General features: G+C 42.5%; 3 protein-coding genes across 3 annotated transcripts; 2 read left to right on the top strand and 1 right to left on the bottom strand.

The window, feature by feature from the left end:
- The first annotated feature begins 992 nt into the window (after positions 1–992).
- On the top strand, positions 993–7996 carry LOC120794528 (tumor necrosis factor receptor superfamily member 12A). The gene is made up of 5 exons (XM_040135659.1): positions 993–1399; positions 5239–5337; positions 5455–5598; positions 6289–6338; positions 6951–7996. Exons 1-4 carry the CDS (start codon positions 1315–1317, stop codon positions 6327–6329), a joined length of 369 nt encoding a protein of 122 aa, XP_039991593.1. The 5' UTR covers positions 993–1314; the 3' UTR covers positions 6330–6338; positions 6951–7996.
- A 2135-nt stretch (positions 7997–10131) lies between these two features.
- Positions 10132–19428, bottom strand: znf646 (zinc finger protein 646). Its single transcript, XM_040135087.1, has 4 exons — positions 19240–19428; positions 15017–17850; positions 12964–14043; positions 10132–12366 (listed from the first exon to the last, which is right to left on the bottom strand). Exons 2-4 carry the CDS (start codon positions 17629–17631, stop codon positions 11472–11474), a joined length of 4590 nt encoding a protein of 1529 aa, XP_039991021.1. The 5' UTR covers positions 17632–17850; positions 19240–19428; the 3' UTR covers positions 10132–11471.
- znf668 (zinc finger protein 668) lies at positions 18740–22500 on the top strand. The gene is made up of 2 exons (XM_040135086.1): positions 18740–19258; positions 19852–22500. Exon 2 carries the CDS (start codon positions 19860–19862, stop codon positions 21897–21899), a length of 2040 nt encoding a protein of 679 aa, XP_039991020.1. The 5' UTR covers positions 18740–19258; positions 19852–19859; the 3' UTR covers positions 21900–22500.
- The last annotated feature ends 108 nt before the right edge of the window (positions 22501–22608 follow it).

The raw sequence follows: 22608 nt of genomic DNA on the forward strand, positions 1-22608 counted from the left end.
CGATGTGAACTATTTACTGGGAGGTTGGTTAGCGTCTGTTTGACGTTAGCTCTTGTGGGAAAGGCAGTTCACACCATGTAGCACACATAAAAAGTTCCAGGCTGCTGGGAAAAAAAAAAAAAAGACTGAATATGCAGGAAAAAAAAGTTTATCAGGCATTTGGGACCAGTTAACTACGATCCCCCCACAGAAATTGGTTATAATGTTGGCAAAAATAAGAATCGTTTTATTGTTGAAAATACATGGGCAGCGTTTGTTTACTCACATGATTGTGCATAACCTGTCTTAAATAAATTAGTAGTTTTCACTGTGTGCTAACTGATCGTTTTGTATGCCGCAGAGCACAGATGTTGCTGTAGTAACTGATGGTCTTCATTAATACATGAGACAATGCTGTGACAGGGGCCAGCCTGATAGCACTCCGGGCAGGCGTCCACTGGCTTTGTTATTGCATATTTGTGCTGCAGCAGCAGGCTACACCCAGCCTGAGATTTCGGTAACATCACCCTGCGTCAGGGACACTCGCTAGTCAGATGTCAGTTTTCTAAAAGTAAAACCATCAAACCCCCCCCACCCCCTTTCTTTTAATTTCTTGTATCCGCAGAGACCATTCAAGTGGACCAAGATGAAGCCTTGTCTTCACTTTAATCCTTGGGCAGACTTTTCCCAAAGGCTCGACAGGCAGATAGTTTTTCCTAGTGAGTGTCATCTGTTTTTGCCTCGGTTGTTGTTCCTCTCTTCGTGTGTATGGGACCCAGACTCATGCCAGAGAGTTGTGTTTCTTGGCAGAGAGGGGGGGGGGGGGGGGGGGTGACGTCGACAGGCGTGGTAATAACAATGAGAACACTATTAAGTCCAGACTACACAGACTCTCTGGTAAAGGAAATGTGGAGGGAAAAAAAAAAAAAACAACAAAAAAGAGAGAAAAGAGAAAAAAAAAAAAAAAAAAAAAAAAAAACAGAAGGGAACGGCCGTGAAAATGTGAAATGTATGTACCGAAATTCTAATACCTCTGGTGGTTCAATTGAAACCTTCACTTGAACTGAAGCGAATGAAACCACATACTATGGTAGTGGAGTTTCCTGTGAGTCGGGGAGTGTGCACAGAGAATCCGAGCAGTACAGTACATAGGAAATGACTCATAGGAGTTGAACTGTTAGCGTGGGTGTGAGCGCTATTAAAACAGGGCGCAGACTCCTCCGGGTGACTCACTCTGATGCTCGCTTTTCCATGCTGAAAACCAGCACGGATTGTTAATCAGATGAACTTTCGGGAATTGTGCAGCCGACAGCGAGCAGCTTTTTACGCGCAGACATGATGGCTTCAAACGCTCTCTGCGCGCTCTGCGGACTTATTATAGCGGCTGTGACTAATTTCCACGCTGTGAGCGCACAGAAAAGTAAGTAAAACCTTCTCTTTTTTCTTTCCTCCCCCAAACAAGAATTCAAAGACAATGTAAAGTCATCAATTAAGAATGTTTCCGACATGTTCGATGCTTTTTATCCTTTTTCAAAGTTGGTTTTCTAAGCGAATGTTGGTGTCCTCTCGTCTCTGTGAACATGGATTAGAGTCCGGTGGTCTGGTCTCCCTATAATGGAGTCAGATAGTCGGTCTGCTTACAGAGCCGCTTCCTTAACCAGTTGCGTTTCTCACCGGTTCCGCATTCCGATCGCCTTATTTCACCCCATCCATCCGTGCCCCTGGGTGAAAAGGACAGGCCACATGGAAAGGCTGCACCGCCTGTGTCCATTTTGCACAAAGATACGTTTCCACTGTCTCGCAGAAACAAAGAGAGAGAGAGCTTTTGACTTTGTTTCTACAACCCTCGGAAGTTTGGATGTGATCCCGGTGGAGAGCAACAGACTCAGATTGCACTGAGAACATAAAATTATGAATGATTACATGGGCTACGATCATTGCCTCACACACTGAAGTTACCAAATGCACTGCTGACCAACTCAACTCGACATGTATGATTTAGACTCTATCAGTGTGAAACAATCTCTACATCTGGACATCAGCTGTTGGTCCACCCACCCCCTCCCAATTTAAGACAAAATACAGCACCCCCCGCACCCAAAAACAACCTTTTTTCGGGCTAGTAGCTGAGGTTGGCCATGGTATTTTGAATATGAACACAAAAGAATGGCTCCAAACCTTTTCCTGTTTCCCAGATTTTAAATGCTGAGCCATTAGAAAAATCTGTGAAACTCAGATGATATGATCCCTGCATCTTCTTACGTTTTGAAATGTAATGCTGGCTGATGTGTGTGTGTGTGTGTGTGTGTGTGTTGCCATTCACCAAAGAGTGAAAAAGTGTAGTAACCCATGGAAGTAAAACTAGAAAAGTCCCACTGAAACATCCCCAACAGAATCATTTCTTTTTTAACCTTAAACCTTCGCTCAGACTCAACACAGCTGAAAACATCCTTATCGGTTCAATCAGCAGTTTCAGCTTGTCTGATCTGAGCAACAAAAAGCTCCACTTGTCTGCCGTGTTTCGGGTTTGGATAGAGGTCAGTTCCTTTCAGTGACTTTTTGAACCCTGGAGTGTGAGTCCAGGTGGACTTGGTGGATGAGGCAAGGCTGAAATCATCAGACTTACTAGTACTGTGACACATTTTTACTGTGTGTGACCAAGGCTGTAAAATGAGTCGGTCCAGCTCTGCACGTGGGTTGGCTGTGGGGGACGGAGAGTCTCTGAGGGCCTGAGCATGTGGCTGCGGCATAACCAGAGAGTTAGAGGTCAAAATGCCTTTTGACTGCAGCTGGTTAATAATGACCTATACTGGCTGGTTGTCAAGAATAATTTGTCCCATGTTATGTGACCAGCCAGAAACTCATGCAGTGCAGCCTCCTGTACATTTGTGATGTAAGGTCAGGGTCCCATGCTCATGGGAAACTTAAACACTATTCTGGATTTGAGGTTTAAAATTTATTCCAGATGTATTCTGGTTGTGAGTGACGAGACAAACTGAGTGAAACTAAAATATTTCTCAAGCAGTGGTGGAGCTGGCTCTCTGTGTCCCGCAGCCTCCAGCATGAGAAAGAATGAGCTTTTCCCCCATCTTCAATTGAAGAGGTACTCCAGCAATTTAGTATCGCACCTCCATATAGTTGGGGAACACACAAAAGACTGATTGAAAACAGAAAGGTCAAAATCGAAGTAGCGGAAGCCGTGATGTTCTGACTTTTAGTTGCTGCATGGGTCAAGCTCTTGAATCCCATATTTCCCATGATGCAACTCAATGGCATCTTTCGTTACACCCCCCCTGCCTCCTGGGTGCCCACATCTTTCAAACTCCAGGCTTCCAGTTTGTGACGCAGGCTTGCTGTGAAATATTTGTTAAACGGAAAAAGTCTCACGCCTGAACCGAGATAACACTGATGACGTCCCGAAGATGTTACTTTCTGTCCCACTACATAGGAAGCTGTGGTCCTCTGTCACGTGACAGATGTCTCTTGAGTTGTTAGCAGAGACATTCCTCCTCCTCAGATGGTTTCATTTGAATAGTTATTTCAGGCTTAAATTATCCAAAGATGAATACAAATTTGTGTAGCAGAATTTTTTGTATTAATCATCTCATGACTCACCCCCCCAGGCCCCCACCAGCATCCAATTTATTTTTATGTCCCACTGCAGCTACCCAACTACAAAAGTAAAATGCTGCTTACAATTTGCAACAAAACACTTTGGAACAAACTAATAATGTCATATATGCCAATATATCAGTCACAGGGGCCATTTTTATAAATAATGAGTACTTTTACTTTTTAAACTTCAAGTGTATTTGACTGATAATACTTCTGTACCATTGCTTAAGTGAGGTTTTAAATGCAGGGCTTTTACTTGTAGTGGAAAGTTTTTACTGAAAAATATGAGTAGACACTGATTCCCATTTTATCAATCAAATATCTACAGATTATTGCCTTGTTTAATTTTTCCGGACACACTTGGTGCGTCAGCTCCTGAGCCTGACGCCACAATATTCATTAACTGCTGGTGTTGTCACTGAAACGGACAAATTGTCTCACACATTCACTCAGCTACTTTTGGTTTACGTCAGACTCGCCTCTCCGCAGCAAGATTAAAGCAGCCACTTCGAACATGAAAGTTACCACAAATGATGACTCAATTTGGGCTCTGTGCGGTTCCTTTTCATAATGGTGGACACAAAGCAAGTTGTACATGCAAATACATGTGTGTGAATGAGAAGGAGGAAAGACTGTTATCAGTTTATCTACAAAATGTCTGTAGACTGTTTCCATGTAACATTATCTGTAACGCGGCCATGTCTGGTATAGTTTCAGTCATCTTATTAGGTTGACCTTGTGTTGTCATATGGCTTTGTAGAGGTTGTTTTTTCAGCTTGGTGTCAGTGTTCTCACCAGTTCATTCATGACCTTGGGGTATTAGTGCATTCTTACTTCTTGACCAAAGCCAGGATGTTAAACCTGCAGACAAAGCCACACGCTATTAAAAACACCAAACCAAATGCCAGTCTCTCCACTGAGTTTACAATTGGTGTTCTTCATCATGTGGGAAGCAAACGGCTTTAAATTGTTCAGCTGTCTGACTGCTGTAAAACGAGAAGAAGCTTTCCATTGTGTCCACAGAGGTAGACAATTTCTCCCCGGCTTTAACCACCGTCTGCTAACCTCTTTCTCAAAGACACATTTGTTTATTCTCTGGAAGTCACACACGTACACAGAAGCAAAACACATTTCAACGGAAGCACTCTGCAAAAACACATCCTGCTCTTCAAACACTGCCTGCCTGCTCATGTACCCAAAGTTACTGAGTAATTCTCTCTCATGCAGTTTGATTGCATCAGCAGTCTGACCCAGAGGAATTTCCCAGAGTCATTTTATAAGAAGAAGAAAACCACAAAGTTGCTAATGCGTCCTGCTCAGGTCACACCTGCGATATCTGACTCCAGCTGAATTTTTTTCCCGAGGGTCAGTGGAATATGGTTTATTTTATTTTGTTTGTATGATATTTCAATACAGTGTTAGGGGATTATGGGTGCTTTCTAAAACATTTTGCATCAGAACTCAAATGATGTCTCCAAATATCAGCTGCAGATCAAAACATTTCATTGGCTTGAAACTACTCTAAACTACTTAAAAACCCTCCAGGGCCCAGCTTTGACAGATTGTTTCCCTGTGAATGATTTATGAATTACAAAGTGTCATAATAACACAGAGAGTTGATCTCTGATGTTTGTCTGTGTGCAGGTCAGTGTGGCAACTCAGAGTTTTGGAACTCAGATTTGGATGTTTGTGTGCCGTGCGCATCATGCAAGCAGTACCCCAAGACTCCATCGTGCAACACATGTAAGACACTGGCCTCCGACACTGAACATGTAAATTACTCTCTGCAATGACTGTTTCATACATCAGTATCCTTTCTTTCAGTGATGCAGTTTAGGTTGTTTTTGATTTTGTGAATAGGTAAACCTGTGGAGGACACACCTGATGTGTGGAAACTGGCAGCCATCACCAGTTTCTCAGTGCTGGCTGTCGTGCTGGTCGGCGCCGCGTTGATCATCGGGGTCATGGTGCATCGACGCAAGTCACACAAACGGCCTCTACGTGGTGAGATTCTCAAGACTTAAAGCAAGATACTTGGCTTTCGTGACCTTTAAAAGTGCGTCAGATATCATTCTCAAGATACGCTATTTGTTCAGCCCAAATCACAGACTGGCTACAACTGAACAGAGGGTTCCATGTTCCCAGAGTAAGACGCAGTAGTCCACCCCAGTTCAACAAAATAAAATTGTAGTGTCAAGTATAGTCTCTCTTACAGCAGCAGGAAGTAACAAATGAGTATTTAAAGGAGTCTGTCACCCAAAGACAGTCATTTTTGTGTTAGTTTCTCGCACTGCATACCCTCCCAGAACAGAAAGGTGGCTTATTTTACTGGTGTTTGGATTTGCTTATGCTTCTGTTAAAAAGATTTTTTTTTTAACCATTGTATCAAATTCGTCAACAACATTTGTAAAAGTTCTGTGTGAAGACATGGAGTAAAAAACTTGAATGTGTGACATTCAAGGCTGACAGGGATGAGTAACAAAGATTACTTTGGGGTTATGTAATCTTCTAAAAATCATTTCTTGTCCCCGGTGCAAAGCAAACATGAGCACTCGGTGTGCAATTTCGGTTTTTTTTGGTACGAAGCCTGTGCAGCTGTGTCACATCAGAAATGTCCATCAGAAGTGGCACACTTAATTACACAATAACAGCTGTGAAACTGATCATGCTTTTCTTTTTGATTTTGTCTTACAGAACCCATTGAAGAGACTGCGGGGCCACTTTATCAAGCTTAAACATTTTCAGTAGGTATAATTTTCATTTTGCCATAACGAGGGTTAGATGAATATGCGCATTTGAATGTAAATCTAATCAAAGTGGATATGATGTCCTTCAACCAGTCTGTTAAACCAGCAAGGACACCTGCTTCTCAACAGTGTTTAAGAAGTGCATCGATTTTGATGTAAACTGTTGCGATTTTAAAGGTCTACGCCTGTTTTACAGAAAGTCCTTTAAAGAAGTACGACGGTTTCAAAAACTAAAGATATATGAACCAAAAAATAAAGATATGAATTTTAAAAATGAAATTATATGAATTTTAATCCGATGACAGTTTTCAGGACTGAAATGTTGTACATAACGTGAGGACATGTTATGGACAGTGTGTAGGATTTTTTGGTTCTTTCACAATTGATTGCGGATGAAAATGCTTGGATCTTAATACACCAATTAATATCAGCACCAAATGTCAGAAATCAGCTGCTTCAATCCAGAATGCCTTGAGAAGTCCATATGGGTCAAACCCTAATCGGAACACACTGTCAGTTATACTGTAAATGTGACTCCAACTTTGACTGTGTATATTTTAACATGATCTGAATGCAAAGAGAACTCAACCCTTGTCATGCCCTCCACAGCCTCATCTTCCTCTGGAAACAGATGTGACACAACCAAGCAGTGACTGGCCCAGAGCCGGACGCAGGAACCTCTGGACCATGAAGTGTATACCCGGACTGCAGGGTATCTCTTGACCAGAATTGGACCATTTTAATTTATTAGACTGTTCAGTGAAGAGATGTGATCAGTTCTCATGCTCAGTGTAGGTCTTCACAGTGACCACAGGAGTTCCAAGGAGCCGCTCCCACACCTCTGTAGGAATAGTAACAACATTATATTGGAGTGGTATCATTTTCCGATTTTGTGTGCCTGTATATTTCACGTAAATGAGATTTTGATCTGGAAGACCTTTGTGGGTTTACAGATATTTGATTCAGAATCCAGATAAAACAACAATCCATGCTTCTGTTTTGTATTGTGCTGTTCTCCAGCAGGACTCCAATGAATGTAACACAGCTACTGCTGCCTGCTGGGCTGCAGTTTGATCCCCTGCTATTCTGCGGGGGTTAGACGGGGTCTCTCTGCTGGCTATTTACCACAACAGCCTCTCAAAGATAAACCACATGTGAATAAGACATACTGTTAGGCACATTAAGGCCATTTGAATGTAACTACTTTTTAGGTGAAATGTATTCTAGCCTTTGTCCCTGCCAGTTCTTTTAGAAGCCTGATACAGTGATAAAGCTGTTGATTACGGGAGCAAACTGTACTCATGCACTGTTCCAGGTCGCCTGAGACCAACACAGGCCCTTTATTGCAGGTCATAACAATATTGTCTTGTTTGTTTCAATATTTTTAGCTGAGTTTTTGATGATTTAAGATGATTTTTTTTATTATTACCAGCCCAGAATGCACACATTACCATCCCAGCGTTTGTAGGACAGGATGTTTGAAACACTAGACACACAATCCCAAACTGCTAACATGTGGGAATGTTGCAAGGAATGTACTGTAGTGAAGAAACTGATACCTACAGTGTTTTAGGTGGAGCTACACAATCATGAAGCTTGCCAATTCTGACCTGTCAAATGATTTCAGATCTGAAACAAGGCAAAAAAAAAAAAAAGAAACAAAAGATGCATCATGTCAAGATGTCTGTTTGTAATTTTGTGGCCATTGAAACCAGTGAGAAACATGGTAGGCTCAGTTGTTTTCCACTTTTTTATAGTACGGAAGGGTTTTCTTTTCCATCTTCAAACCCCCAGGCAGTATGTGGTTGTTGAGAATTCTTGTGATATTTTGTCACTGACAATGTTTCAGGTCTTATTTTGGACCTGTCTGCTTTTGGGTAAAGTGCCTGCCCTCTGGCAGCAAAATTAGGGAATCACTTAGAGTACAGATTACTTCCTCATTTCTTTTTTCCTTTTTTAGATGTTTATATTATTTATTTGTAAGTATCTTGCAGTGTTGTATTGCATCAACTGCAAGGGACAAGCACATTTTTAAAGGGACTCCAGTGAAGATTTTTTATTAAACTTCCACTAGGCCAGCCATCGATTTTACTGAGTAATAACTAACACTTTCAGCTTACTTCTCAATGCTTTCTGTTTCTAACTGTATATACTGTACATGCACTGGCTTCTTTTACTTAATGCAACTTTATAAACTGCTTTGTGTACCGAAAGTATTTTCACAATAAAACTGACAACTTTCATTAATAATCCAAGGTGTATTGTTGGCTATCAGTTGGAAGAATATGGACAAGAAACAAACACATTGTATTTTCCAAGTCTTTTAATTAATTTCAACTAGTTTTATCAATAATTTGCTATATTCTATTCTAAGTTCTAACAAAGAAGTAAAAATCTACGCTTCAGAGTGACAAAATAGTTATATAAATATGAATTAAATACTGAGCAGACATTTTTGAGCACTGATAATCCAATAAATCAGAACGTGTGGTATATGCTTTTTATTACACAATAGCTAATCTAGCGGTTTTCGCTTGCCAAACAAAATCTTGCCATAAATGTACAGAGATCCAACCAATATTTTCATTGTAATATTTACAGAGAGAGAGCTCTGAGTTTAACACACGCCACAAATACCAGGCTGCGATCGTGATCAATGACAGAGGAGTGAACGTGTTAAGTGCCACAGGAAATAAGAACGTGAACATCGTACAAAAATAAATCAGTTTTAACTGAAATGTGCATGTGTCATTTTACATGTAGGCTACCATGGCATATGAAAATATGTTACAGTAATCATCTAAATCATTACAATTAATACACATAAGCTTTTAAATAATGTAACAAAATGGCAGATGGCAAGTTGTCATGGTTTTTCAAGGCTAGTGTCAGTCTGATGAGGACAAATGAGATGTACTCAGTTTGTGCACTGAAACAATTCTTTCAGCATATTGCTTAAATATTATGACCCGCAAAATGAGCTGAGGTGAACTACAGAGCAGCCAACTTGTCGCCTGTTGACACCGCAATAAACGACATCATCTCGGCTGCATTATTATAGACCTCCTGTCCTCCTTAGGCTACAAGTGTCTCAACTACACGTGTGCAAATATAACTCTGAAAACAACAAACTGCAGAGAAACTACCATGTTATGGTGAAACCAGATTCTGCAAACTACAAAGTAAAACCTTAAAATTGATGCGTCATCCATGTCTTACAGTTGGTAACTATCTATGAGTGTGTATGATTACAGTGTATTCCCTACAATTAAGCTGCATGAGGCATTAAGTAGCAGTTGCTAGGTAGGCAGGGCTTTCCATGAGGTATTTCATACTTGTGTCCAGTGCCAAACATATTCATACATGAAATGTAATGTATATGGCATAAAGAAGATAAATCTAAGTTTAGATTGTTATAAAAACAAAGGCCATGTGTTCACTTTTGCTAGATTTATATATTTTTAAAAAGAAACCAGTTATGGAAAGATTAAAAAAGAAAAAATCCAAAAAAAAAAAAAAAAAAAAAAAAAAAAAATCAATAATTGCACATTTTTAACAGAAAATAAGTGGTTCATCAACTTTGAGTGTTGATGAAACTGTTTTGTCGTTGTAACTCCATAAAGCTCTGGTATGTTTGCAGTAATACTTGTGCTTAGCAGAAATGAGGCATTTTGGCCACATATTTGTTTGAAAGTACATATGCAAAGTCATTCTATTTGATTCATATGCAGGATTTATGAGGGAAAAAAACGTTCATGGAGGCAGAGGCAAAATGAACCACTTTCACCTCACTGTTGCAATAGTTTTGTTACAGACTGCTTTAAAACATTTAAAATGTGGCTGGAAAAAAAAAATTACAAATCATCAGATAAATTTAAAAAAAGAGATAAGAAAAAGAAATCAACATAACAAGTACAAGAGGAGGTTTGTTTACATTAAATTGCTACGATCGGTTTACATTTTAGGCACTGGCACTTCAACACAACTGATACATCTCTAAATGTTCAAGATGGATTACAGCATGCACTGCATGTGCAGCTGGAACTAAATGTTGGAGTGACTCTGACGATCTTCACATGAGCTAAAATATAAACATTTTGAAATGGCACAAGTGAAAAAATGCTATGTTCAGTTCAGAAACTGATTACAATGTTTCACACATCAGGTATGCTCCTTTTGAAGGTTTACCCTGAGTGCTGACAATAACACACCATTCTTGGCTCATTCATTCCTGCCTGTTGTAACTGAGAACTAATGAGTTACAAATCGACCGATGAAGTTCCTTAAAGGCTACATAAGTTTTAGAAGACAGTTTTTTTTTTAAAGTTTTTTTTTAGTTTTTTTTTTTTACAACATTCATAAAAAGTTTTTCTAATAAAATATGGACATAAAATAACAGGAATAAATTAATAAATACATCCATTTTAGCATACGTCACTCAACATGAATATTATTAGCAGTACAACTATTTACTTGATAATATGATTTCAGTACATCACTTTGCCACTGACCTTTGGACACACCCAGAGGTATTTGACTTAATAATAGCAGGCTTGCCCTATGTGAAATCCCAAAGGAAAGTGAGCAGTCCTTCGAGATTAACGGGAAAGCTAACAAAAGGATTCAGAGATAAATATAGTTTGTATATTTTGTTTCCTAAGGAAATTACAGAGGCACTGAACACAATTATACATAGCAAGAGAGGAGAGATCACCGTTAGAACAGTAGTCTTACAAAAACATGTTATCAGTGTTAATGTTCTTACATGGACCTGGGCTGCACTTTTCTGTTTACTTTGGTTGGTCGGTCTGTCATTGAGGAATGGGCGGCGACTAATGTTTTCATCCCCCGCCCTGTATTCTGGTATCCTGTGTATTCATGCAAAACATTCAGGCCTTATGAAAAGCTGACCGATTAAACTCTCTGGAGACTTTTCGGTGATGTCGCCATATGTTGTGGAGGTAAGACTGGAAGTGAGTAATGAAATGTGCATCTTCAAAAGGAGCTTCTTTCAGGACCAATGAGCACTTTCTGAAAAAATACTGTTTTACAATTACTGATAGAGGGATAAATAATAGATAAATAAGAGGATCACCTGTCCTCTTCTCATGTATGCTCTGGAGTTCTACTTTAAAGGAAAGACCCCATGTCCAGGTCCATAAACGTGTCAGCATCCATGCTAAAAGAGGAGTCATAGGTCTGTGTGTTCTGGTGCATCTTCTGATGGTGCCGCAGGTTGGACTTGCTGGAAAAGCTCTTGTCGCACAGCAGGCAGGCGAAGGGCTTCTCTTTGGTGTGGATCCTTCGGTGACAAATGAGCTGAGTGGACACACGGAACGCCTTGCCGCACTCCAGGCACTGGTAGCGCTTGGGCTCCGTGTGAATACGCCGGTGGTTCTTGAGAGCCATCAGGTTGGTGAATTCTTTCTGGCAGATGGAGCAGAAGAAGGAGCCCGTCTTGTGGCTGTTCTTGTGGTTGAGGAGGGAGCCGGCGTGGCGATAAGTGCGGCCACAGTGCTCGCAGACATGGTTCTTCTCCTCTGTGCCAGCAGTGTCGTTACCCTTCTGTGAATTAGTGATGCTTCCTGGTATATGGGATAGGGGTGGTGGAACCTGCTTCTGCATCTCGTCCATCCCCATGGTCTGATTTATTCCTGAGTCCCAGCAGAGGTTGTTATCTATGGGTTCGTCCACAGCTTGTTGATAGGGGCCCTGACCCCTGTGGTGCATGTCGTGGTGCTGCTGGTAAGTGTCTGTGGTGGGAAAGCTCTGCTGGCAGAGGCTGCAGACCACAGCCCGTTCCTTCGAGTGCACCTCCATGTGGCTCTGCAGGTGTGCAACCAGACAGAAGGTCTTGCCGCACTCGGGGCAGCAGTGACGCCTCATCTGGGAGTGTATCTGTAGAGTGAGAGGATCGGGAAATGTCTGGAGACACAAGGTACAGTGGTGGAGGTTTTCGGAGTGTGTCTTTTTATGGTTGAGGAGGGAGCCGGCGTGGCGGTAGGAGCGCCCACACAGGTCACACCTGCAGCAGGGATATGTTCATGTTCAGTCTCTAATAATACACGGCAACCCAGATCATTCAAAACAACAGTAAATTATTTATAAAGCTGCAAATTAATGATAATATTACTTTACTATTACTATCATTAAAAATGACAATACTGTCAAAATAATAGCCTGGCCATTACCGGATTTGTGAGGCCAATACTGATTCTCTAAATGTCCAATAAAGATTTGTTTTTTAACATTAACACATAACTTAAATATAATTGATAAAGATCCTTTAAATATATTCTTTACAGTATTTTAACCAAGCTATGTATTGACCAGGACATTTTACAGTGAGAAATAAACTTGTCAGTGCTTTCTGGTGAAAAAAATAAGTTTAACTTATTTTTGGCATTTCTGTACTGCAATTTCTGGTAACTTATCAGCCTAACATATACATTCATACAGATACATCTGCAATAAACTAATATTGGCTGATATGCTGGCCAATTTGTCTGTCGGGGCATGATACTTTTGTTAAACAATTAGAAAATCCATGAAACTACACCGATGATGACTAACAGACAGAACAAGACTTATATACTCTGTTCACAATAAGACAGTAACTCACATGAAGCACTTGTCTCCCCTCTCTGACTGCTGGACACCAGCTCTTGTCGAGTTCTCCTGACCTCTGCGGCAGCGGTGCCTCTTCAGACCAGACCTGCCCTGGAAGCTCTTTCCACATGCAGTGCAGCTGAAATGACTCGCCACCCGGTTATGGACCCTCTGGTGGTTGTGTAGGATACTGGCAAGGCGGAAGGCCTTTCCGCACGTCAGACACACATACTTTTTCTTCTGTGTATGGATGCGCGTGTGGTTGCGTAGAGCCATGGGGTTAGTGAAGGGCTTAGAGCAGAAGGTGCAACTGAAGTGTCCTGTCTTGTGGGTATTTTTGTGGTTCAGGAGTGAGCCTGCGTGGCGGTAGCTGCGATTACATATGTTGCATGTGAAAGGGCGCTCATCTTTGTTTGGAGACACATTTGTTTGTGCATCACTGCTGCCTGAAGGGCTATCACAGATGTGTGCTGCCAGTTGATCAACAGAGAGAAAGGCTATCTTACATTCCTTACACTTAAAGGCTCTAGATTTTAGGCCCCTCCTGCCTCCGGCCCCATCCTTTCTGAGGTCTGCACAGACGTGAGCTAACAGCTGCTTCTTTCCTCGAAAGCCTTTTCCACAGTTTTGGCAAGAGTGCTTTTTATATGCAAAGTGGGTGCGCAAGTGGTTTTTCATTGCTAGTTGATTGGAGTAAGTGTTGTTACAAACGGAACAGCAATATTCACCTGTTTTATGGGAGTTTCTGTGGTTGACCAGACTTCCTGCGTGCCGATACGTACGCCCACACTGATCACAGGCGAAAGGTCGCTGGTCCCCTGTATGCTCTGATTTGACTGAAGTCCCAAACTTTGTTTGAGCAGTTTTCCCTTCAGGCAGTTGCTTGCAACGTCGAGCAGAGGTAAAAGCCTGATTGGAATTTGAAGTTAAGGACTGCATTCCTCCATCTGAACTGGTCCCATTCATCTGCATGAGGGCCTGGATTTGGTTGTTCAGTTCCTGGATTTTGGCTCGGTTCTCTTTGTGCCTTCTCAGGTGGTTCAATAGCTGCTTCTGAATTTTGAAGGCTTTCCCACACTCATGGCAAGTATGCCTGGGGGAGGAGAGAAGGCATAATTAGTTTTAATTCTGTGTTTGCAAAACAGGAAACAGTCTACAGAAAGAATCGAGCCATGATGACAAAACAAGACACAAAAAACAGAAGCTCTGTAGGCAACTCTTAGCTTTTCTTCTTTAACAATTATTAATAATTTCCAACAAGAATTTGCAACATGAGCCAGAATTATACAGGTATTAATGATATGCAGTCTTGTTGGAACCAACCTCTTGATATCAAAGTGGGATCTCTGATGGTTTTTTAAGGCCAACAGGTTGTAGAAGCGTTTCTGGCAGACGAGACATCTGAATACACCTGTTTTGTGGGACTTTTTGTGGTTGAGGAGGGAGCCTGCGTGTCTGTATGACCGCCCACACTGATCATGGGAGTTTCTGTGGTTGACCAGACTTCCTGCGTGCCGATACGTACGCCCACACTGATCACAGGCGAAAGGTCGCTGGTCCCCTGTATGCTCTGATTTGACTGAAGTCCCAAACTTTGTTTGAGCAGTTTTCCCTTCAGGCAGTTGCTTGCAACGTCGAGCAGAGGTAAAAGCCTGATTGGAATTTGAAGTTAAGGACTGCATTCCTCCATCTGAACTGGTCCCATTCATCTGCATGAGGGCCTGGATTTGGTTGTTCAGTTCCTGGATTTTGGCTCGGTTCTCTTTGTGCCTTCTCAGGTGGTTCAATAGCTGCTTCTGAATTTTGAAGGCTTTCCCACACTCATGGCAAGTATGCCTGGGGGAGGAGAGAAGGCATAATTAGTTTTAATTCTGTGTTTGCAAAACAGGAAACAGTCTACAGAAAGAATCGAGCCATGATGACAAAACAAGACACAAAAAACAGAAGCTCTGTAGGCAACTCTTAGCTTTTCTTCTTTAACAATTATTAATAATTTCCAACAAGAATTTGCAACATGAGCCAGAATTATACAGGTATTAATGATATGCAGTCTTGTTGGAACCAACCTCTTGATATCAAAGTGGGATCTCTGATGGTTTTTTAAGGCCAACAGGTTGTAGAAGCGTTTCTGGCAGACGAGACATCTGAATACACCTGTTTTGTGGGACTTTTTGTGGTTGAGGAGGGAGCCTGCGTGTCTGTATGACCGCCCACACTGATCACACTTGTACTGACGAACTTCGGTACCAACCATTTCTTTAACGATACTTGTGTCTTCATGCTGGGCTACATTGTTTATTTTCATTTCCTCTTTACCACGGGTCGACTCATCTTTCCTCTCAGCTGTGCAGCCATGGTTCTCAAGATGATGGTAGCTGGTGCAGAAAATGCCACAGCTGCCACAGATGATACTCTGTGCTTCCTCCTTGCCTCCAGGCACATCACTGTTGTTCATATGTAAATGATTAACATTATCTACCTGATCTTTGTTGTGTAGAAGCTGATGGTTAATCAAGTCCTGCCTATTGGCAAAACTTTCCCCACATGTACTACAGATCATCATCTCTACCAGCTCATCATCTTTCACTTCGTCATGGGAGGACATGGATGAAGGCCCTGAGCTTGCAGGAGTACCGTGGGATTGTGTGTGCCCCCGGAGATGGCTCCTGAGAGCCCTCATGCTGGTGTAGCTGTTTCCGCATATAGAGCACTGATAAAGATCTCCATCATCCTCCTCCTCTTCAGCGTTATCACCTTCTCCACCACCATTCAGCTGATGACTGCTCACATTTTCATGGAAATTCTGTTCGAAGTAACTTCGGTCATGGCTACTATTCAGACCATGGAACTCTACATTTCTCCCTGGATTTCCAATGGAATAGTGACCATTACTGTCCTGGAAGTGTATATTACTCTCATAGTCACTGCTAGTAGTGTCATGTTGCTGCTGTAGCAGTGGACAACTGTGAGACTTAATCCCTGCAATATCTGCAAATGTCTCGCCACAGTCTGCACACATGTGTCTCTGCATCAGGTGTTCATTGTGAGGTAGATGCACTGTCATATCCTGGGAAAAGTCCTGATTAAAATGCTCGTGGTACAATGCTCCATTGCTGTGTGCTGTGTCAACTCCATTCTCCTGATCAGTACCAAGCACAGGCTGAGTGCCATCCTCCTCCTCTTGTGAGGAGAAGCAGCCCTGCTGGTTATCCAGAGTCAGAGGCTCAGAGGAGAGCCAGTCTCCCTCAGCGTTGAGGCTCAAAGATGACGGCTGAGCTTTGTGGAGACGAAGATGACTTTTGAGGGCAGCCAGGTGAGGATAATTCTTTCTGCATACAGAACACTGGTAAATCCCAACCTGATGTGACCTTTTATGGTTGATGAGGCTCCCAGAGTGCCGGTAGCTTTTACCACAGATTTGACACTTGAAGGGACGCTCATCAGAATCTACAGTTGAAGTCTCTTCCATTTCACTTGCATTGTCAGTGTTTTGTGTATGCGTCAGGACAGGATTGAGAAGGCTTGTGTCTATGACTGGGGGTTCTCCCTGAGTGCTACTGGAAGATGGGGTTTGATTATTGGAGCAGTCTGAGTACACATGACCATTACTTATAATCTGCTCCTGTTGCTGATCAAAACCGCCATGATTATCTATCGAGGATACTGAAGGAACATTATTTATAGGAGATGCATAAAAATTAGACTCAGGTGAAGCAATACTGTTGTCATATGATATATTGTGGTTCTCTGACAAGGTATCTTGAAGCCCAAATGACACAGATGAAGAGTTATGTATTTGGATGTGTTCCTGGAACTCCTCATCGCTGGGGAATAGGACCTGACACAAATGGCAGAAATTTATTGGAGCATCCTGGCTCTGAGGTGAAAACTGATCTAGTGGTGTGCCTGTGTATGACCCGCCCATTGAACCAGGGTCTATCCCGCTTCTTGCCTTGTGAGTTCTCTGGTGGCTGTAGAGGGCAGCCATGTTACTGAACAGTTTGAAACAGACTGTACACTCAAACATTCCCACCTGATGAGTCTTTTTATGATTGGTCAGGCTTCGATGGTGTATGTATGATTTGTCACACAAATCACATCTGAAAGGTCGATTTGCTGCATCATCAGAGGTCTCAGCTTGTGTATTATAAATAACTTCTGTCTTGTCCTCAACTGGGTTGTTTTCTGTAGAAATCGCAAAATTGGCTGAATGCTCACTGAGATGATGTCGGCGATCATTTTCAATTTCATGTCTATTTTCATGTGTGGGATATTCCATGTCTACCTTCCTGTATGACTGCTCCTTTGCTCGCCTGGCAAGATGAACCCTCTCATGTGTAGCCAGCTGGGTTGCCAGACGAAAAGCTTTCCCACATTCTGCACAGGAGTACTTTTTCTGTGAAGTGTGGCTCCGGAGATGACTCTTCAGGGCCAAAGCGTTGGAGTTTTCTTTACCACATATGTTACATTGAAAAGAACCCACTTCATGAGTCTTTTTGTGGTTAGCTAGGCTACCAGCATGCCTATAACCACGTCCACATTCATCACATTTAAATTTGCGTTCCTCTTCTTGTTGAAGGTGTGCATCCATGTGCTCGAGCAGACTGGGCATACTGGGACATACCATGCCACACTCTTTGCAAGGAAAACCCGTTGTCCTGCCAGGGTCCTGCACTGCCATTACAAGATAACAACTGAACTAAGTGTGCCAGACACAGAGTGTATGTGTATGCAGGATGGAAATGCATTAGATGCCTTTCTTGTCTGAATAAAAAGAAGATTTCTTTCTTTACAAGAAAGTCCAAGGAGTGTCCAGGGAGGTAACACGGCAGAGGACGTTGAGAACCAGACCACACAATTAGAAGAGTGACTTGAATTTAGGAGAAGCCGGCAAATTGAGCTGTCGAGGAAAGAAGACATGCCAGTTAGAGCTGTGGTAAACACATTAGCAAAGTGCGTAACAGTATTCCGTTTAATGCAGCGAGTCAGGCACACATTATAAGTAGCTACAGATAACCTATAGCAGTTTTTTCTTCAAAAGATTATTCTACAATACGAACTGACAACGTACAATACACCTCTTTCAGTTCAGCAGCAGCAGAAGCAAACATCTTATAATTTTTACTCTAGTGCTGATCCCTGATTTAAGTCTGCCAAAGTCAATAAATCAAAAAAATAGTCACGGTGAAAGACAGATCTATTAAGCTGAATGCAGTTAGCTGGAAAATGTGCCCAGCCTTACATATTTTGTTACATCTCCACACCAGCAGGTTAACTAAACTTACGTTAGCTATGTCAATAAACCGGGAGACCAACGCCTCTCTCTACAAATTTATTGCCACCGCAAAGACCTCCATTCTCCGACAAGATAAACAAAAACAGAGTAAACATAACTCTCCGACAAAAGGTTATAAGGAAGAGGGGACAAGTTAATTACGGTTAAATTTCTATCACAGAGCAGTGAGCTAACGTTAGCGCGCCATCAGCTAGCATCACCATGGCTAGCTAAACAAACATTGCACCAAAAAGCCAAGAAATCATTTTAAATAGGGTATCACAACATTAGCAAATGCGTCAAATTAAATACCTGCAGCAGTATTGAATCATTGCAAGCCTGCGAAGTTATATTTTCATTCATTATTATAAAAACGTTATTTTTATGTAAAGGGCACCCCCCCTTTTCCCCCAATTGTCTTTTTTTTCTTCCATCCCCGTTTCCACATTGCTCTTGTTGCTAGGAAACAGGAAATGTGCAGCAAAGAAATACTTCCCTCTCAAAAGTAACTAAGTAGGTGGGCTAAAAGTTGAGTTAACCCAAACGACGTCGAACTCAGCGGTAAAGCAATCACAAAGAAAACATTAAACGCAAATCAAAACCAAGACGTTAAATGTTCACCTCACTATACTGCCTCTGGTTTTCGCAAAATACCTAAAGCACATTAGCTGCTTCAGGCTAGCACTCGTCGCTAGCTCTGCCATTGACTTAAGAGCATTCTAAATTATCTTTGCTTCAGCTTGGCAGGCGGGTTTCCTCCATGACAGACAACTTGCTAACTTTATTGGGATTTTCATGTTTTTACCATAGGGTTCTAATACATATATTCTGGATGTTATCTTGGTATTTTTACCATTAAACACATTAAAATGTTGCACACTTGGCTTGCCGAAAGCTTTCGTCATCATGGTCCTAGAGCCGTCCCCCAACCCAGATCCAGTCAACAGCAATCACTGTGTCCCTCGGTAAACGCAGTCGTGTACCAGACGTTTTTTCCAGGCATTATTGACCAACCATTAATGTCGTGATTCAGGTAAGAAAGGCCGTTGTTTCTCTACTCCACATACGATGCAAAGTCAGCCAATGTTAGCGAAATCCACCCCGTGTAATGACGGTTATGATGATGATGACACTGTCGAGTGAATTGGTGCAGCCGGTCCTAAAGCCAGCCATTTTGAGTTAGTAAAAATCTTTAGCAAGCAAGCTAGCAAAAAGGAATACGTACATATAGTGTCCGGTTGTCAGCACCATCACACTGACCTGTGTTCTGTGAGCCTCGTCTCCGGTCGGCCACATGTCAGTCATTCATACACACTGATCTCTGTCATTGCATCGCCAACTTCCTCTGGCATCAAAGCGGTTAGCTTATTGTCCCTGAGGTCCTAATGCCAGCCATTTTGTGACTGAATGCATACCCACATGTTTCTGTTATTATGTGATTATACAGATTTTTTTCCCAGTCCATCATCAACCACTGTCACTGACAATCTGTTCAGATAATTCATATCTGTCATAGGAATTTAGCCTCATGTCTTTGGAACGATCTTCCAGTCTTAAATCCTTATGCTGCTAATTATGTTTATTTACATAATTATTAGAAAGCCTTTTTATATCATCTCTTTGCAGATATAAAGATGTCCTCTCCTCAGCCTGGCAGCCCACCTCTTGCAGAGCAATACACCCCTCCTGCCCAGGATGAAGAGAGCCAGCAAGAGGAAGAGGTGTTAAGGGATCAGCCTTCAAAGAAACGTGGCAGAGGCAGGCCTCCAAAAGCCAAACCTTGCTTCAAATGCTCTGCATGCACAGAGGCTTTCAGGAGTCTATCAGCTCTGCGGAGTCACAAGCTTTCAGCACATGTAAAGGACCGTCAGCAGCAACTCTCATGTTCTCAGTGTACCAAAACATTCTCGAGCAAGGCTCAGCTCTCAAAGCATGAGCGCACTCACTCAGCCCAGCGCCCCTTTCAGTGTCCCGACTGTCACAAGGCTTACAAGACCCCCACAGAGTTACGCAACCATAGCCGCTCTCACACTGGGGAGAAACCTTTCATATGCACAGAGTGTGGAAAGGCCTTCATGCAGGCTATATGCCTGAGGATCCATATGACACAGCACAGTGGAGAGCGTCCTTACTCTTGCCGTCATTGCTCTAAGAGCTACCCCACCCTGTCTAAACTGAAGGTGCACATGCGCTCTCACACAGGAGAAAAGCCATACTTCTGTGCCGAGTGTGGTAAGAGTTTTGCTGATCCCTCTGTGTTCCGAAAACATAGAAGGAACCACCAGGGCCATCGGCCATATGCCTGTGACGAGTGCGGGAAAACGTACACAGAGCTGAAGGACCTGAAAAACCACGAGCGCTCCCACACTGGGGAAAAGCCGTACCTGTGCTCAGACTGTGGCAAAGCCTTTTCCCGCTCCTCCTCTCTGGCCTGCCATCAGCGCATTCACTCCCAGAATAAACCCTATCAGTGTGAACAGTGTGGCAAAGGCTTCACCCAGCTATCCTCTTACCAGTCTCATCTCCGCACTCACTCTGGTGAGAAGCCTTTCCTTTGTCCGCAGTGTGGCAAGATGTTTTCTGACCCATCCAGTTTCCGTCGCCACCAACGAGCCCACTTGGGTTTCAAGCCCTACCCCTGCGATAAGTGTTCCAAGAGGTTCAGGCAGCCAGCTGATCTGGCTGTGCATGAACGTGTTCACTCTGGAGAAAGGCCTTACAAATGCCAGAGCTGCGACAAGGCCTTTGTTGCATCCTGGGATCTGCGGCGCCACATGCTTGTCCACACGGGACTCAGGCCCTTCTCTTGCACTGAATGTGACAAGTCATTTGCTGAGCGCTCCAGCCTCAACAAACACCGGCGGGTGCACTCTGGAGAGAGGCCTTTCAAATGTGAGGAGTGCCTGAAGTCATTTGTCGTGTCTTCAAGCCTGCGCAAACATGAGAGAACTCACCTAGCTGAGCAGTCTGAGCAGCAGCAGCAGCAGCAGCAGCAACAGCAGCAACAACAACAACAACAACAACAACAACAACAACAACAACAACAACAACAACAAAACCAGGAGACAGAGGCAGGGTCAGTTTCAGGCTTTACTGCCCACACAACTCTCCCTCAGTTCTCCTGTACACACTGTGTTGCTACATTTGGAACCTGGGATGAAGTTCAGGCCCACGAAAGTCTTCACTCCATCGACTCCACTCCTCCCACTGTTACCAAAATTGTGCCACTGGGCTCACATGTCTGTGAAACCTGCCAGGCAGAGTTTGCACACCTGGCAGACTTGCAGGAGCACGAGAAGCAGCATCCCAAGCCGAGGCCTCATGTCTGCAACAGCTGCGGCAAAGGCTTCCTCAACAAATCTGGACTACGTAAACACCAGAAGATCCACTCCACCGATAAACCCCACAGCTGCCCCCAATGTGGCAAAGCCTTTCTGTTTGCCGCCTACCTTCGCAAGCACTTACGGACTCACGCAGACGCTGCCCCGGCCGCCCCACAACTCAGTGACATAAACATAATTCACACAGACCCGCTCCCATCTCCTCCAGCCCCCAGTGAGGTTTCTCCCTCCACTGTTGAACCCGCCACCATTTCCCTGACGGTTCCAGTCACTGTACCTGTGACTGCTTTTCAGACTCTGCCAGAGTACTTAGTCAAAGAAGAGGGACTTTAAGCTTTTTTTTTTTTCACTGTTTTGGAACCTTGACTCCACAAATATTTAGCCAGTGGCCTTAAATATTTTTCGATGATGGGTCTTATTTTCCAAAAAAGTGTCATTTTTCAAAAGAACTTCCTTCAGAAACTTCAAAATAGTCTCCTACATGTGAATTGTTAACTCTTTGTCACTGTTTTGTATTGCCATGATATTTGCGAGATGTTATGTATGACGTTCATGTTTTAAAATATGTATTATACTATAAGTAGCCTATTAAGGAATTGTCTTATCTGTTGTAATCTCCTCATAAAAAATGGTATTGCAATATACAGTATACTGTCTGCTGATCACTCACTTAAAAATGTTGTGATTTCTGGTAAACTCGTTTTTTATAATGCATTTTTAATTACAGCTTATCTCAAATTCTTTAGATTGTGAATTTACATTTTTTTTAGCTTAAATTGTAACTGTTTTCTTGTGTAATTATTTGTAATTACTCTCCTTGTCATCTAATATTATAAAATTTGTTGAATTAAAAAAAAAAGAAGAGTGGAATTCCAAAACATACAAATAGTGGAATTCAATTTTTATACCAATAAAAATGTGTAATGTGCACAAAGTAGTAATGGTTAGTGTTTCCTTGTCCGCAAAACCAACTTGTGTTCAAATTTCAGTGTCTGTGCAGTATTTCCTATGTATGAGCAGCTTTAATGTTGAATAGGGAGAT

Source organism: Xiphias gladius, chromosome 9 (genome assembly GCF_016859285.1).
Source record: "Xiphias gladius isolate SHS-SW01 ecotype Sanya breed wild chromosome 9, ASM1685928v1, whole genome shotgun sequence".
Lineage (NCBI taxonomy): Eukaryota > Metazoa > Chordata > Actinopteri > Istiophoriformes > Xiphiidae > Xiphias > Xiphias gladius.

Coding starts and splice junctions, on each gene's coding strand:
- LOC120794528 (XM_040135659.1), top strand. CDS start 1,315: ATGATGGCTTCAAACGCTCTCTGCGCGCTCTGCGGACTTATTATAGCG. Junction 1,400..5,238: donor CGCTGTGAGCGCACAGAAAA/GTAAGTAAAACC, acceptor GTCTGTGTGCAG/GTCAGTGTGGCAACTCAGAG. Junction 5,599..6,288: donor ACACAAACGGCCTCTACGTG/GTGAGATTCTCA, acceptor TTTGTCTTACAG/AACCCATTGAAGAGACTGCG.
- znf646 (XM_040135087.1), bottom strand. CDS start 17,631: ATGGCAGTGCAGGACCCTGGCAGGACAACGGGTTTTCCTTGCAAAGAG. Junction 14,044..15,016: donor TCCCACTTTGATATCAAGAG/GTTGGTTCCAAC, acceptor CTCCTCCCCCAG/GCATACTTGCCATGAGTGTG. Junction 12,367..12,963: donor AGGGGAGACAAGTGCTTCAT/GTGAGTTACTGT, acceptor TCCCTGCTGCAG/GTGTGACCTGTGTGGGCGCT.
- znf668 (XM_040135086.1), top strand. CDS start 19,860: ATGTCCTCTCCTCAGCCTGGCAGCCCACCTCTTGCAGAGCAATACACC.